The following is a 17,316-nucleotide window of genomic DNA, read 5'->3' as shown; positions in this document are numbered from 1 at the left end:
ACCATTTCTTTTTTCTAATTTTAAATTTAGAAAATTACCAAAGGATAAACAGCTAAAAGCCTTTAAAAATTTTTTTAAAAAATGACATAAAAATTTAACAAATGTCTTTTTGTGCAAAATTAAAGCTTAAAATGATCATGAATGCAATATTTTTTTTAATAATTAATTTATGATATTCTAGTTATAAATAAATCAAATGATTAAACTGCTAGAAATGATTAAAATAAACATTAAATATAAAATAAATATGGTGGTTACTTTTATCCACTTGCTCATCACATTGCATCAATTTACTCAAGCATCTCTACATTTCGTAATCGTATATTTCCAAGAGTAAAAATAATAAAGTTGACCTTCAACTGAAAATGGGAAAAAACTTGACTTTCCAGATAGATCATTTAAGCATATCATCCAACTCATTTATTTTAGAGAATGACTTTCATTTTTTTCTTTCTTCACACCTGCAGAAAAAGAAAGGGGAATCGTGCATCCGTCAATCCTTGTCTTGTAAGAGGCTATTTGCAGAGTGGTTGCGGGAGAATTCATCGATGAACTCTTTGGTTGAAAGGGAGAGTGTTTGTTGCACTATTGTTCCATTCTTACAAACTGTTTTTTGCCCACTTTGTTAATTCTTTAAATAATTATTGATAGTAAATTATAAAAATTGATCGCTGCATAAGATAAAAAAAAAAAGGAAACAGTAATAATGAAATTTTGATGAATCAATTCAACAAAATAGAATTTTGAAGTTTATGTAGTAAAAAAAAAATACTCAGGTCAAACCGCTTTATGAGATATGCCACACATACCAAAATTTAATGTTTTAAATCATAAATGCTGCGATGTATCTCCGCGAAATTACCTAAATTTTTTTATATGTAGTAATTATTTTTCAAACTTTAAAAATAATCTTAACATTCTATATATTTCCCAATGTCTTAACTTTCAGAAGGTTAGAAGGTTGTTTAATAGGCTGCCAACTCTAAACACTCCAGGAAATTCTTTTCTCTTAGAGGCTATAAATATAAATGTCTTCATGTTTTTATTTCATATTAATTTCACATTTGTTCATATTTATTTCATCCATTTTAAGGGAATTATTGTATCTTTAAGAAATTTTATCATTCAGAAAAAAGTTTGTTAATTGGAAACTTATAAACCAACTAGTGTCCATATTTCTTTTTTAGAAAGCAGATAGAAGTCTTGTGGAGGCCAAACTCTCGCAGGGTGAGAGAAGGTTAAATAAGTCACTTACTAAAAAAAGGTTGCTTTTTATGGTGTCTGATGTCTATTAGCTCAAAAGTTTTAGACATATTTTCTTTGCTTGTTCTCTTTAGTGTCATTTAAAGCCCTCAGCTTATTTCCCCATCTCAACGAGTGAGATCTGACATTTCTCCATCCCATTTGTTTTCTTCATCCTCTGCCTCCAGTCTCCATGAACCTTCCACAATCAGTGGCATTTATTAAGATTACTGGAGCTTAGCAGAAAACATTCGTAAAATATGACCGATTTACTTTGGCCATCTCTTGATGTTAATTGTGAGCAGTGTTGGTTTTGCCTATAAAGGGTTGAGTTAAATAAATTTTGAGACGAAAATATTTGTTTAAATTTTGCAAGTAAATTTTAAGTATTTATTTATTATTTAGTATGAAAGAAAGGTTTTTAAATAAAAGACTTTTAAACTGCAATTGTTATATGCTACAGTAGGGAACCGATTATCCGGAATGATCGGCACCATCGCTATTCCAGATAAATGATTTTTTCGGTTTTCTGAATCACTACAAAAAGCCGTTTTTTTTTATTGTTAAAAACCCAACTAAAAAAAATAATATTCGGAAATAATCTTAAAAAGAAGAAAAAGCGATGCAGTAATACACTAATGATTATTTCCAAAATGATGGTAAGGTAAACATCTTTAAAAAAAGAAAGAAAAATCCTAAAATCTTATGAGGATAAAAACATTTTTTTTAAAAAATGGCGTGAAAATTTACTGAATTTCGTTCCGGTTTTCTGATTTCCGGATAACGGGTTCTGTACTGTATTAAATATAACTAGTACTAAGTGAAATTAATAGTTTTGCTTTTATAAATAAGGATTTTTGATTTTCAGGAGACTAGTGCATTTTATAGAATTACGGGAGCATTTAAAAGTTTATTTTCTGATTTTGAAAAAGCAAACCCTAGCCATTCTGTGGATTCACAAACAAACATGTATCCTGCTGATGCTAACTATAATGGTGAAACAATAAGCATATGTTTAATTTAGTTATATTTTCTATATTATGCAAAACACTAGTGTGTGTATATATATATATATATATATGTTACGGACGGGGAGTGTCGATGAAGCTTCAAAGTAGTCTAGGGTTGCGTTTTAAGACTTTTATTATGACAAAAACACTTAAATGGCAATACAAAATAATTAGAGCTGGAACATCTTAATGAGCTCGCTCCCCCTAGCCGTTCAGTGAGAGAATGTAGAGGGAGTCTGCTTAACTACGGGTGGCGCTGCAACATTATATATATATATATATATATATATATATATTGTAAAACTGATAAAAAATTTTCTTTTGAGACAAAAAATTTAAATTTGTAATTACAAGCAGGTGAGCAATCATAAGTATGAAAAAGAAACGTCAATATAATCTGATGTTTTTATTTAATAAACAGTTTCAGGGTTCTAGGTTTTTTTTATAAATACCTATTATTTCTAATTACTTAAGAATTTTAAGTCATAACAGCTAAAATATCTAAGAAAACCTATCTATAAAAGCACAAAAAAGACTTAGTGTGACCACCATTTTAAAATGTATGGCCCAAGCAGTAAACTATAAGTTACAAAACTGTAAATTATAGAACTGCGTCAGTATTTATACTTTTCATTGTTTTTTATGTTAGCAACATCTGCGCTGAAGCATGTGCCTTTCAAATTTAAACATAAACTATTTCAATTTATATATGCCATTAATAAAGCATAGGTACCGAATTTGTTGCATATCTTTCTAGATTATGATCCTTGAGTTCATTATTTGATTCAATGTATGTATCTTCAAATTTACAAATTGTATTTGTAAATTTTCAGCCTTATCACTTAATATAGGTAGCCCACTTTGGCACTACTTATGTCGATTGATTTGGCTCAGCTGTTGTAACTTGTATCAAATTTTAAATCAGTTTTTGATTTAATGTTTTTTTAACTTTTTCTTTGGTTTTTATATGCATTATATAATAGATGTGTAGGTTTCAAAGAGCCATATAAAATTTTAAAACTATTATTGACACCAGTATTGAACTCAGCTAATACAACAATCTGAAAGAAACTGCTAAGGCAGTACAAATAGTTAACAAGTACAGATCTAGAATATCTTTTTCTTTACAAACAAAAATTTGTTATTAAAACTTTTTTTTAAATTCTTATTCATTTGATTTTTTGAAAAAGATAAAAGGGGAAGATGTTAATTTCCTCATATATTGCTTAAATGGATTGAACTTTTTTAACTCTTGCCATACCACAATGGTTTAAACCTGGGGTGAGCAACCTTTTTAACCAACGGGCCAATTAAAATTTTTAAATTTTTTTGACAGGCCGCACATAAAGTAACACTTATTAATAATTTACAAAACTTTATTTATAATGAACATTAGAATAAAAAAGTAAAGATTTCTTATACAAATTTTAATGAAAAATAAAAACGAACAAAAAAAGAACAATAAAACAAATTTACTTGAAATTTTTAATGAGAAATTTGGCACTTTTTTTTCGATACAAGCTGATAAATATAAGCCGGAATTGATGAGATAGCTAAACGTACGCAGCTTTCTAATCGTGCATCACTCAGTCTTGATCGGTGGTCATTTTTTATTAATTTTATGGTTGAAAATAATTGTTCTCAAACATACGTACTTCCGAACAGAGACATCATTTGCTTTGCATTTTTCGTCAAAAGCGGAAATTTCTCAGGGCTCACAAACTATTTATAAAAGTTTTCGATGTTTACTGAGAAAAATACATTTTTTAAATCAGTATTATTCTGCATGTCAATTACTTCCATTTGAAAGTCTTCGGGAACTGTACCCACATCGATGTTAAATGGCGGGGAAAACATTTTCATAGAAACTGCTGTCTTCTCAGCTTTGAACATTTGGAATCCTAATTGAAATTCGTTGATTAAATTTTCTATATATTGTGCGTATTTTTGAGAAGTAGTAACGTTTTCTTTTTCTAAATGTGGAAAGTGAAACACGTTATTCTGCAAAAGATGCTGTTTCCACAATTTTAATTCGCGCTCAAAGCCTTGAATTTTATGATACAAATTGTGAATAAACTTTCCTTTGCCTTGAAGTTCCACATTAAGATCATTGACATGCTGAGTCATGTCGATAAGAAACCCAAAATCGCACATCCATTCTTTATTACCAAAATGAGGAAAGGCATATCCACGAACGTATTTCGCTTTTTTAGTTGTATACTCTTTTTAGCATTGCCTCTCTACTAAGCCAACGTACTTCGGTATTAAAAACCACGTAGCCATATTCAGTTTCTAAATCTTTTTGGAATTCTTTAAATTCACGGTGATTTAACAGGCGTGACTTTATAAAATTGATTAGTTTAATTATTGGTACTGTGACATTTGGCAAACTCAATTTTTTCGCACACAAATTTTCCTGGTGAATTCTGCAGTGGTTAACAAATATTTCCCTTCCTGTGACCTTCTTTATGTCTTGAAATAGCCTTCCCGATACTCCTACCTTCATGCTTGACATTGCTCGTGCTCCATCTGTCGATATACCAATAATCTTTCCTAATGAAATTGAAAAATTTTCCAACACAGACTTTAGTTCATCGTACAGGTCTTTGCCGGTTGTAGTCCCTTGCATTGGAATCAGTGAACACAGTTCTTCGGTAATATTAAATTTGGTGTCAATACCACGTAAAAATATAGCCAGTTGTGCTGTATCGCTAATATCGCAACTCTCATCAAGTGCCAAAGAACAGTATTCAAACTTGGCAATGCGTTCACGAAGCGTTGTTGCTATGTTCTCGGACAAGTCTTCAATTCTCCTTGCAATGGTGAATCTTGATAAACTAATGTATGAAATAATATTTATTTTATCTGGAAATGCTATTTCTGCAACAGCAGTCAGACATTATTTTATCATCTCTCCATCCGCAAAGGGTTTAATTTTGTTTGCCAGTATTTGACTGACAACAAAACTAGCCTTTACTGCCGTATTTGATAAAATAGCTTGATTTTTAAAAATAGCCTGTTGGCTTCCCAAGTTTTTCTCCATTTGATTAAACTTATCTATCCGAAGTTGTCCTGTTAAGTTTTTATATTGTTCATGTTTTGTATCGTAATGCCTTTTTATGTTATATTCTTTTAATGTCGACACAGTCTCTGAGCATATTAAGCATACAGCTGTATCTTTGACGAAAGTGAAAAAATAATCCAATTTCCACTTTTCTTGGAAATGCCTGTGCTCATCCACAACCTTCCGTTTTTTTGTTTGCTTTTCCGACATGCTATTATGGATTGCACTAATATTACACTCAAGCCTTTCAAGAAACACAAGAATTGCTAGTTAACAGCTTACCAGTCTGACTGATTGTGTGACAGAAGTGTCGAGTGTCTCGAATGAATCAACAACATAATAACGTGTGTCACTCATGAGGAATTGGACGGCCAACATTTAAAAGCCTTAACACGAGAGAGCTGGAACAAAGTATTGTTTCATATGAACTTTTGGATTATTTTCATGTAGTGGAGTGGAAAATAACTTTAAATTAAATTTACAAAACAAAGAATCAATAATCAAAACAAACTTAGCTACCACTAGAAAAAATTTTCCCAAAATGAGTAAAAAGTTTGCAGCCCTGTAATCAGAATTTTTAGAAGCCATCATTTCACATTGACAACAACATTAGTTATATTTTTTTGCTTATTTTCTTAATGACTGTCCACCGGATTGAACTGTTGAAATTTAAATTCACATTTGAATAGATAACCAATTTACTGCATGAAATGATATTACTTTTTTTGCAGTACTGTTGAGTATAGCAATTTATTTCTTTATTTAGTGGAACTGCGAAATAAGTTCGGAACTTTACATTCAGATGAAAATAAGAGAGTGAGTATTGCTATAAGTTTGATTATCTTTTACTTTTTAAAATAAAGTTGTGTTTTTTTTTTTTTTTTTTGACAAAAATTAGTTTTGTGAAACTTTATTTCATTATGTATCATAGAAAACAGTCTTACGAGCTCAGAATATTAAAAAAATTTTTACTCAGCATTCTGGTAGTTTCAAAATGTGAATAAGTTTCATAATTATCATTTCAATCTTTAGATGAATCTATATATCTTAACTGAAATTGCTTGGTCAATAAGTGCCAACTGTGGCTTGTTAAATGTATTTTTGTAACAATTTAATGCGTATTGTATATTTCTGAATATTAGCTGCAAAGTTATATAAAATTGAAAGAAATGTAAAGTGAAGCAATCTGCTTATAATCAGATGATAACTACTAACCACTTACTTCGAAAAATTCCAGGAGGACAACACCAATAGGATTGCTCCTCCTTTTGTCAGACACCAGCGATAATCAGTAAATATCGCATAACATACATACAAAACATAAAAATACTTCAAAATAATAGTTGAAAAGGGAATGTCTAAATGTAACATTTGAAAGAGAAAAATATGAAAAGGACAAATTGAAAGGAATACTATTATTTTTGAGTATTCTGATTTACCTATCTTTAGGTGAATGCAAATATATTAACAAAAGGAAAAGAACACACAAAAATCCAATGAATTCTATATCGGAATCAGATTCTTCCTAAAGTTTGGTAAGTTCCTGTTCAGTCACATGAAGATCTGGATTTAATACATTGTCCAAACTTCTGATGTCTTCATATTCACTTGTGTCTTCATACACTAATTGAACTTTATATTAATACTGATGTAAAAATTTTTTAAAAGGTCTAATTGCGACATGGGTAGGTCTATGCTTCTTTTAACCTCTGTTCAACTACCGTTACTACACTAGACCTGAGCTTTTATTTTTAATCATAGCATATCTTATTTTGTCACGTCGGCTTATATATAAGTTTTGAATTGTGGGTGAATTTCCGGATATAAAGTGCATTCTTTGACTTGTACATCGCTGGGGTTAGCAGTGATATGCTTATTTTTGTTGACAAAACTCTTCACAAAAATGATTAAAATATTTTAAGAACTTTTATTTTAAATATTTAGTTTTTTTCCATTTAAATTTCAGAAAAAGCCTACTTTTTTATTTTTATAATAAGGATTGGTCTCTTCATTGATGCAACAATTTATTCGCGATCGCAACACTCGAATACGCCATCTGGGGAGAGACCGGTTTCATGCCTTTAGCCCTTCTCCCTTCCCTCTCCTTCTCTTTTCAGTTGTATAGGAATGTACTACGATATTTTCCCCTTTCTTAATATTTTTCCTTTTTATTTAATAAAAATATTTTTTAAAATTTCCATGATACTTTTCTTTAGAACTATGTTTAATGTAGTTTTCAGTTCCATATAGTTTTTCAAGTTAAAAGATTTTAATCTATATGAAAATCAAGAGAGAAACTAACGTACTTCCTTCCTCTATGACTTTCCACACGCTAATGGGGAAAGCATGTGAAGTGTTGTCATAGGAAAAGAGTTCTGCTCTACGCCACCTGCAGCCCATTTCGATCGCCAATAAAGATTTCAACAGTGTCATTTAATTTTAAGAAAACACAATAAAACTTTAAAATTGATTTAAAAAATGTTAAGAGCTTTTTTTGATATTTATGTAGAATAATTTTTGTCGATAAATTGTTTTTAAATGTTATGAAAATACATAACTTTCCTTAGGAAGTTTTTTCCTAATAGTTTAGTTAGTTATTATAATCTCTCTTAAGCAATTTGTATTTCTTGTTTGTAATTGACAGTTGTGTTTGTTTTTTATAGAAAAAAATGGTGTGATTTTCAAACGGTTATACTTCCTTTATTTCTCTATTTTAGGAAAAGGAAGCATTATATGAACAATGTCCTTTTTGTGAGAGTAAAATTCATCAACATTCTTATTCTAAACATTTACTAACTTGTTCTCTGTCTATGAAACAATGTCATCTTTGTAAGCAAGAATTCCCTAAAGAAAGTGAAAGAGATCATTTTACTGTGTGTCCAAAATTAATCAAGATAAGTTCAAAATCTGGTCAAGATGAGTTTTTTTATGGAGGTATAATATTTAAATTTTTTTAGAAAAAGTTTTCTTATGTTTCTGATGTATATGTTTCAAGCTAATTGGAAGATCTGGCTCTTTGCAAAGTTCACTACAATATGTGACAAAGAAATGTTTCTGAAGAGCTGAATTTTCTAATTGACCTACAGCACAGAAATCTAATGTTGTGATCTCTCTTAGTAAGTCTCTAATGTGGTTGAAAAACACATTGAATTGTTTACTAGTGTGGGTTTTTATTTACTCAAACGAAGATATTTCGAAAAATTGGAAAAAAATCAAACTACCCTTAAAATGAAGCATTCTCACAACAGCTAGTTGTGGAAGTAATGATAGTTGGGCTCTATTTCTTGATCAACAACATAATTATGGTCAACATGGCACACTAAACACTCTTACTATCTAGCGAAGTTGATACCTATCTATTTGAAACTGGGTAGGTTTATAGCTGGTAGCCTTATAACGATCAAACTCCAATCTTGCATAAAAACTTATCTCTAAGAAAATGAAGTATAATTTTAAAATCAAAAAGAGGAAGCAATCCATACTTATCACTTTTTGAATGGCTTTACTTCCCTGTGAATTATTGACTTACCAATGAGCTCATGATCAACATTTCTCCAACAACTGTTATTATTTCGAATTGGTTAGTCTTTTGATGTGTTTTGGCCTTTGACTGTCTAATGATAAACTTGCTTCCTCGTGTTCATTTACAATTTTTATTCTTTTGTTTGTACAATAGGCAATGTAAATTAATAAGATTTTGGGAAACATCTTAAAGTAAAAATCCAATTCAGTCACTTCATGGTCAATAGAGAAATTTGTTTCTTCCTTGATATACTTGGCTAGTGGCATACATGGTGTAAAGTTACTTATGGTATTATAAAAAGGATGGCAGATTCTAATTCTGAAGCTCATCATCTTCAAACAAATCATTGTGATTCTGTGGGACAACTTCATCATTGCTCTTCTCTTTGCTGCTTTCCCTTGATTTAAATTCAGCACATTCAGATTAAGAAGTGTCACAAAAAGAAGCAAGTTATCTCAGTTTGTCATCAGAGTAAATTCTCACTTGACTCAATATTGAGAAAACAGAAGGAAAAAAACGGAAAAAAATGAATTTAAAAATATTTAAAGGGGTGCTTTTTGGAATAGAATGATAAATAAATTGGTGTAAGGAGTCAACCGCTGGGCATAATTGCCCATTGCCAATTGTTTGCAAATTAAAAAAAATATTCCATAATGAGAGCATCCATTTTGTAGAAGCTTCCGCAATAAATGGTTTCACCATACAATTTTTTGAAAGTAAGAACCTTGGGATAGTAAATTTTGAATGGACCAATAATTATCAGCTTATTATACCTACTACTTTATTTCTATTGAAGTTGTAGATATTTTTCAATTGTAGTTCTATTATAGACACTCAAGAACCAAAACATTATGACCACCCCTACATTTTGCAATGAACTCTCCTGGATGACGTGGAAGGCACGTGATCAGGTGGAAGTGGTATTTAACTGTTGCTGGAGAGTTTGAAGAATCATTCTTTCACTTACTTCTGTGTGTGATAGGAAAGGCTGCGAATCTAAGCGACTTTGATAGAGGGCAGCCGAAACTGAACGACTCGTGGGTTGTTCGCGATCTACAGTTGTTAGTACTTATGCAAAGTGGATGAATGAAGATGAAACCAGCAGTAGACGACATGATGTTAGACGTCCTCACACTATCAAAAAAAAGGTTGCCGGAGATTGTCTCGCTTGGTGAAGCCACAGCCAGACAGTGGTTCAGCTGACAGCCCAATATAATGCAGGGTCAAGTAGAATAGTATCAGAGCACACTGTTCAGCAAATACTGTTGGGTATACTACACAGAAAACGTCCCACTCGTGTGCCTTTACTGGCCAAGCGTCATCGCTGGCTACGCCTGCGCTGGGATCAGGAAAATCGCTACTGGTCAATGAATCAGTGAGAGAGAGTTGCCGGGTCAGATGAATCACGATTTGTCATTCATCAAGCCGATAGCCGTGTCAGGATGCGTCGTCTTCCAGGTGAACAGTTGCTCCCTCAATGTACAGCAGGTCATTCCCAGGCCGGTGGTGGCGGTATTATACATTGGGGGACGTTCTCTTGGGCGTCTCTGGGACCCATGGTAGAGCAGACCATGAATGCTACAGAGTATCTGAACATCATTGCAGACCAGTTGCACCCTTACATGGCCTCTGTTTTTTCAGCTGGAATTTTCCAACAGGACAGCGCCCCGTGTCACAAGGCTTAAATTCTGTTGGAATGGTTCCAGGAACATGATGCTGAATTTCAGTCCTGGCCGACTAACTCACTGGATCTCAATCTGATGGAACACATTTGGGATGTCATGGAATGGCTGCTCAGAGTTCAAAAACCACTAAGTGGTAATATCTCGGATTTGAGTGACCGTTGCTTAAACATCTGGTACAATCTGTCTCCAGCCACCTACTAAGGACTTGTGGCATCCATGCCAAGGCAGGTTGCAGCTGTGTTGCGGGCTAAAGGTGGGCCAACTCGTAATTAAAAGGTGGTCATAATGTTTTGGCTCTTGAGTGTATTTATATAGCAAAAATAATGTAGATAAATTACTCTGAACGTCTAGCTAAGCAATTTCTATAATGATATAGATTTTTTTATCGGGAAGCTTGAGTCCTGAGAAGAAGCCATAAAATGTGGCAGAATTCTTTACTTATTAATTAATATAAGATTTTTTTACGTAATTTACTTTTTTGTGCTTTTTACTGTCATTTTACTTAGTTATTTTCCCACAACCACCATTATTGTTTCTTTCATTTATTGTAGTTACTTAATATTTATTTTTTGATGATTAATTTTTTAATTCATTTGTTAAAGATACAAGTTTTGAGATAATCTCAGCATAAAATTATATTATCTAAGCACACAAAAACTGATTTTTTTCTCTCTGTAAAATGAGAATAAATATATGTTACTCTTCTAAACTATACCAAAACAATAAAAATTTTTGTTCTGAAATAATTAAAAATTACTTTTGTCTAATACATAAAATTTTCAAGAAAAAAAAAAGCTAATTATATTCCTAGTATTATTATACTGAATTTGTTATAAATATTTCAAGTATTTTGTTAAGATTTGTTGATTGCTTGAAAATTTAGCACTTACAAATTGATTTTAGTGAAAATATTTTTAACTTAATTTATGCATATTGTGTTTTATGTTGTTGCAGGTTTCTCTAAAAGTGATTCTAAAACAAAAGTATGTTGTTATCTGATTTATCTACCTTAATTTTACTAATCTAATTACTATGTCATCTATTTTGTTTTGTATTAATGTATTTTAGTTTTATTTGTAGTTTTGTTTTATTTCCATTTTAAACAGCATGTTTTTCACGCTAAAAACCAGAGATTCGTGCACCTGGAATGTCATAGAAAATCACGGAAATTTATTGATTTCGACCTTCATCAAAAAATTTTGAGGAAAATCATGATTGTCAGTGATAAATGCTAAAAAATCATAGAAACTCCCAGTTCGTTATAGATTTGGGGTATTGGAGCCATTAATTTTGTCGAGCGATTTGAAAATCCAGCATTGCGATTTGTATTGACATGATTTTAATATAGCACATCTTAATATGCATTTTCCTGATTTAAAAATCCCTCATTTCAGTCTGCATTTGTCGGACTTAAAAAATTAAACATCCTGATCCATATTTGTGCCACTTTATAATCACACATCATAATTTGTATTCACGTGATTTAAAAAATACCCATTGCGATCCATATTTGTGCGATTTAAAAATCACACATCGTGTTCTGCATACAAGTGATTCTAAAATCTCTCATCGCGATCCGCATTTCGTAAATTTAAAAAGATCACATATCGTGATCCATACTTGTGCGAATTTATAATGTCACATCGCAATTTGTATTCATGTGATTTTGAAAATACACAGCGCCTTCAATATTATTGTGATCTAAAAATTACATGCTGGGATCCATATCCGTTAGATTTAAATTCACACAACGTGATCCGTATTCTTGTGATTCAAAGATCATTTATCAGGATCTGCATTTGTGTGATTTAATAATCAAACATCATGATCCGTTTTTTATGCGAATTTATAATCACACATTGTGATTTTTATTCATACTACAGTAGAAAACCGATTATCCTGAACGATCGGGACCATCGCTATTCCGGATAACTGATTTTTCCGGTTTTCTGATACGCTACAAAACGACATTTTTTATTGTTTATCAAACCTAACTTAAAAAACATTATTTAGAAATAGTTTTTAAAAGAAGAAAAAACGATAAAGTCGCGCATAATATATAAGTTTAATAAGATATAAAGGGGGGAAAAATAATGAAGTTAAAAATATATACAGAAATTTATACTTTCTTCCTTTTTTTAGAGCGATGGTGGGGAAAATTTATGGAATTTCGGTCCGGTTTTCTGGTTTCCAAATAAGAGGTTCTGTACTGTATTTTAAGAAATACATCCATATTCACTTGATTTAAAAATCCCTTATCAGTATCAGTATCTTTTAAAAATCTTATCATATTCATGTAATTTAAAAATTGCACATCACAATTTGTATTAACGTGATTTAAAAATTACACAGAGTGATCCATATTTGTGCGATTTATAAACCAGGTATCTAGTTCCGCTTTTGTGTGGTTTATGAAATCACATCAAGATTTATATTTGTCGGATTTAAAAAAATTATGTATTGCAATCCGCATTCATGCAGTCTGAAAAATCACACATTGTAATCTATATTTCTGGGATTTAAAATTACACTTCACTGTTTGAATTCGTGTGAATTTAAAATCACATAGTGCAATCCGTATTGTGCATTTGTGCAATTTAAAAATTACAAATCACTAACCACATTCGTGCATTTTAAAAAAATTACACATTGTAATCCGTATTAGTGTGATTTAACTATCACATACCGTGATCCGCATTTGTGCAATTTAAAGAATAAGACAATATGATCAGGTTTTCTGCGTTTTAAATATCTAACATCGCGATTCGTATTTTCACTCATTAAAATATTACACTGAAAATTCATTCTTGTTCTACCTCTTGTACTGAGAGGTTGAAACAATACTTAACTTTTTCTTTATTTCTATTGTGATTTATCTTATTATCTTATGTAAAATTTTACTTTAAGATAACTTACAATTAGAACAAATTAAAAATAAATTATAAAAATCATATGAACTCTTGTGTAAAATTTTACATTAAGATTTTATGCAATTAGAACAAATTGAAAATAAACTTTTAAAATCATATAACCACTTAAGTTCTTCTTTTAATCATATTTTAATAAATAATTCTTAGAATTTTCTTTTTTTCTGTATATACTTTTAATGAAAAGTTACGATAGTTGAAAATTTAACAGAATTAATTTTTTTTATAACAAAATAAAAATATTTTAAATTTTAGTAAATGCAGTAAACGTAAGCATGACAAGCTAATTATATGATAAAAAATAATGTGTAAACAATGTTGCATGAACAGTTGCAATATTTTTATTAAGATAAATACTGATAAAATGGAACTGCACAAAAATTATGAAAAAATGTTTCTATGTATACTTGTGCATAGCATATGCAAATCATACTGTGCAGTGTGGACCATAAAAAAAAGCAATCATTTCCAAAATGAATTTAAAATTTTGATGAGAATGTCATATTGAAAACTTCTTTAGAGACTAGACTTTTTAACGGAGTGAAATTAATTTTGTACTTTGAATTAATTATAGAGGTATGTTGACTTATAAAAAAAAAAGCAAATGCGACTTTAGATTAAAACAAATCACAGATTCCTATTAATGAGTAGATTTTTCCTTACTCTTCTAATTGCATGATGGTTGGATTTCTAAATGCAAACTTTATTTTTTAGTTTGCAATTGATGAAGATAACCAAGAAGCAATAGAGAAAGCTTTGTTACAGGTAAGTTGCTCTTATATTCTATAAGATTTCTTGAAGGGGGAAAACAAGTGTGTCTCTTCCTGTACTAAAGGAGCATAATGAATTTCAATAATAACCTAGTATATTAATGTGTTTTAACTATCATTTAACATTTCTTTTAATTTTAAAAATTATGTAATATTTTTAAGTTTTTTTAAAATTGTTTGATGAACCAGTTTAATGAAAAATTAGTAAATAATTTATTAAATAATTCATTGTAAAAAAAAAAGTTTTCCTAGTTGTTATCATCTGTTGTAACTTTTTAACTCTTTGCTGTTGATAATCTCCATTTGATTGTATAGTTGTATGCAGTTACTTTTCCATGTAACGAATCGGTTTCACTCATCATATTTGTAAGGTGGTCACAGTTCATGATAGTTAATTGCTATAAATGATTATTTTATGACTCTTATTTTACCAATTTTTTCTAAGCTTTCTTATAATTTAATAGAATCACATTTCTTTAAACAAGACGAAATATTGTCTATAATATCTAACAAAGCAAATTTTATTGTTTTTTTTAAAAACCAGAATTGCTTTATAATTAATATAAATCAAAGCAGTTAATCCTATTAAAGGCAGAATTACATAATTCTTAAAAGTCTAAAATATTTACAACATCAAAGCTGAAACATAAACATGATGCAAAACAAAAGTTATGCACAACAGAATTTTTAAGACAGCGGGGGAGGGGGGGGAATCAGAAATATGTTTAACCAGGAAGTATTTTTCTCTCTTTGATCACACCGAGATTTAACGATCACACCGAGATTTAACATTTGGTATATGAGTAATGAAGTTTACAAACAACTTAGGAATAAATTTGAACAATTGATTTTAAAGTCATGGAAAGATATGTGAATTTTAGCTGTCTCAGCAACTGTAAATGAGGTATAATAAAGGAATTGTAAAATACGTTTTTTTTAGTCTTAAAACTTATCATTTTTGTAACTTTTTAAAATTTATAAAAAATCTAGGTTACCTAATAATTTGTCAAATACATTTATTTTTTAAAAATTTGTAGGCTTATAAACTATGTTTCAAAAACTTCTGGATGATTGAAAAGTGACCACATTATTTTTTTACACCTGCTATAAATTATAAAAAATAAAAAAAAAATTAAGAATATATTTCACATATATGTTTATAACATGCAAAAAGTGTGAAAATATTGATGAATTATTTTTATTGCTCCAGGTACTGTCTTCAAGAACATTATTAATATAAACATAATTAAGCTATCATTTTAAGCTGAAATTTAATTTGACAAATTGATGACATTTATAATAATTCATTAATAATTTTCTATGTTTAAATAATGTTTAAATTAATAATAATTTATTCACTTTATATAGGAAAATGAAGCTTTTACTTTTGGATCCTCAAATAAAGAGAAAAATGTTGAGGAAGAGAAATTAAGTTTTAAGTATTCTCCAAATCCCTTTTTAAACAATAAAGATTCCAAATATCATATTCAAAATGATTTAACAGAAAGTGACAATGAAGAGAATGAAAGCTTGGAAGAATTCTGGGAGAGAGCAGATATCAAGCTTGCACAAAGATTAAGACAGTTCACAAAAATAAAGACTGATTAATATTATACATTTTGTATAACTTTTTCTAAATGTTGGCTTTGAATCAAAATGTGTATTTTGATACTTGAAAATAAATTTTTATGCAATTGTTTTTAAATATATTGAATGGTTAATGAATTGTACGCAACTGAATAAATCAGAAAACAATATTTAATAACAGGCAACTACTATGTGGCCATAGATTTTTTAAAAAAATAATAAAATAAGATTTGTTATTTAAGCATGACAACAATTCAAAATTTTCTATATCCAATGGATTCACTGTTTTGTTTTCAAAAGCCGTAGGCTAAACTAATAAAAATTCGAAATATTGAGAGAAAAAATTTCTTTTATAAAAAAAGATTAAGTAAAGTATATTTTTTAAAATCATACTATTCAAAGAACTAATTGGTGATAAAACCATCTATATTTTTACAAAAACAAAGCGAAATATTAAAAGATTTCAGCTTGTCTAATTATTTAAACTGCTTGTTTAGTTAATTTTATTATATTGTTAAAAATATTTTTTGGAATAAGTTAAGAATCTCGACAACTGCAAAAGGTTGTACTTAAATATGGAATTTAATGAAAGTTTTTGTCTTCATTTTTGTAAATCCGAATGATTGTAAATAAAAAGGCAATAAAATCAACGTCAAATTTTAATGGTGATAGAACATTTTGTACATAACATGCAAAACAATTACTAGTAGGTCTTTGACTTTAGGCATCACAACTGATTTTATCCTTTCGTTTTTATGTCAATTTAGCTCATTAACAAATAAAGTGGAATGATAATGATTTATAAATTAACAGACACCGATGTAACATCAAAGTTCAATACTCTTTAGGTTTGGATCAGATATAGAAAACAACTGCATCCTCTCTGGAATCAGCTTTCGAATGTTTTTTTTATTTTGATAGAAAGTAAATAATAAAACGTTTTATATCACCTGAATAAGAACATTTGTATCAGTTATTAATAAAATTTAATTTCTTATACTGAGACTGAATCAAATAGATAAAAATTCTGTAAGTACAAACTTGCTCAGAAAAAATACTTGGCAAAATAAGGGGGGGGGGATGAAATATGAAGATAAATATTAAGGGAAAAAACAAAATGGGAAAACTTTACTTTATAAAAAAAAGTTATGAAGTAAATAAAATATGTATTATTACTTTGCTATAAAAAAAATCTGAGTAATTAAAAACAAAAAATAGAAAAAATAATGGAGTTTAGAATACCATTTTCTCCCTGAATTTATCTTTTCCTCTTTAAGCTTATTCAATATTGATACATTAGGTTTATCAACACAGGCTTTGCTTTGTAATTCTGTTATTCTTCCTATCAAAATTAAATGCATACTTATAAGAATTTAAAAACATTATATTTACTGAACATTTATTTCCTATTAACATCCCACAGCAATCAAATATACAAATTGTAAATAATTTTTAAGTAAACTTCATCGAAAATAAAAATTTTAAAATTCTCCCACCAAATACTACAC

The 17,316-nt window shown here is 29.6% G+C and overlaps 1 protein-coding gene across 13 annotated transcripts in view; it reads left to right on the top strand.

Annotated features, from left to right (window-relative positions):
* The window catches only part of LOC107451978 (uncharacterized), an 85,272-nt gene extending 69,346 nt beyond the window's left edge, over window positions 1-15,926 (top strand). For 7 of the 13 annotated variants that reach the window (XM_087161333.1, XM_087161325.1, XM_087161324.1 and 4 more), the window contains 6 exons: window positions 2,111-2,237; window positions 6,083-6,132; window positions 8,034-8,250; window positions 11,479-11,507; window positions 14,166-14,216; window positions 15,590-15,926. In XM_087161333.1, coding sequence (XP_087017459.1) covers window positions 2,111-2,237; window positions 6,083-6,132; window positions 8,034-8,250; window positions 11,479-11,507; window positions 14,166-14,216; window positions 15,590-15,829 — 714 coding nt within the window. In that variant the 3' untranslated portion in view covers window positions 15,830-15,926. The remainder of the gene's footprint in view (window positions 1-2,110; window positions 2,238-6,082; window positions 6,133-8,033; window positions 8,251-11,478; window positions 11,508-14,165; window positions 14,217-15,589) is intronic. The other 6 variants (XR_015433123.1, XR_015433125.1, XM_087161331.1 and 3 more) reach the window with 3 other exon arrangements.
* The last annotated feature ends 1,390 nt before the right edge of the window (window positions 15,927-17,316 follow it).

This window comes from Parasteatoda tepidariorum, chromosome 4 (assembly GCF_982258835.1).
Source record: "Parasteatoda tepidariorum strain Cologne lab strain chromosome 4, Ptep-v5.0, whole genome shotgun sequence".
In the NCBI taxonomy this organism is placed as follows: Eukaryota; Metazoa; Arthropoda; class Arachnida; order Araneae; family Theridiidae; genus Parasteatoda; species Parasteatoda tepidariorum.
This window is presented reverse-complemented; position numbering and strand designations above follow the sequence as displayed.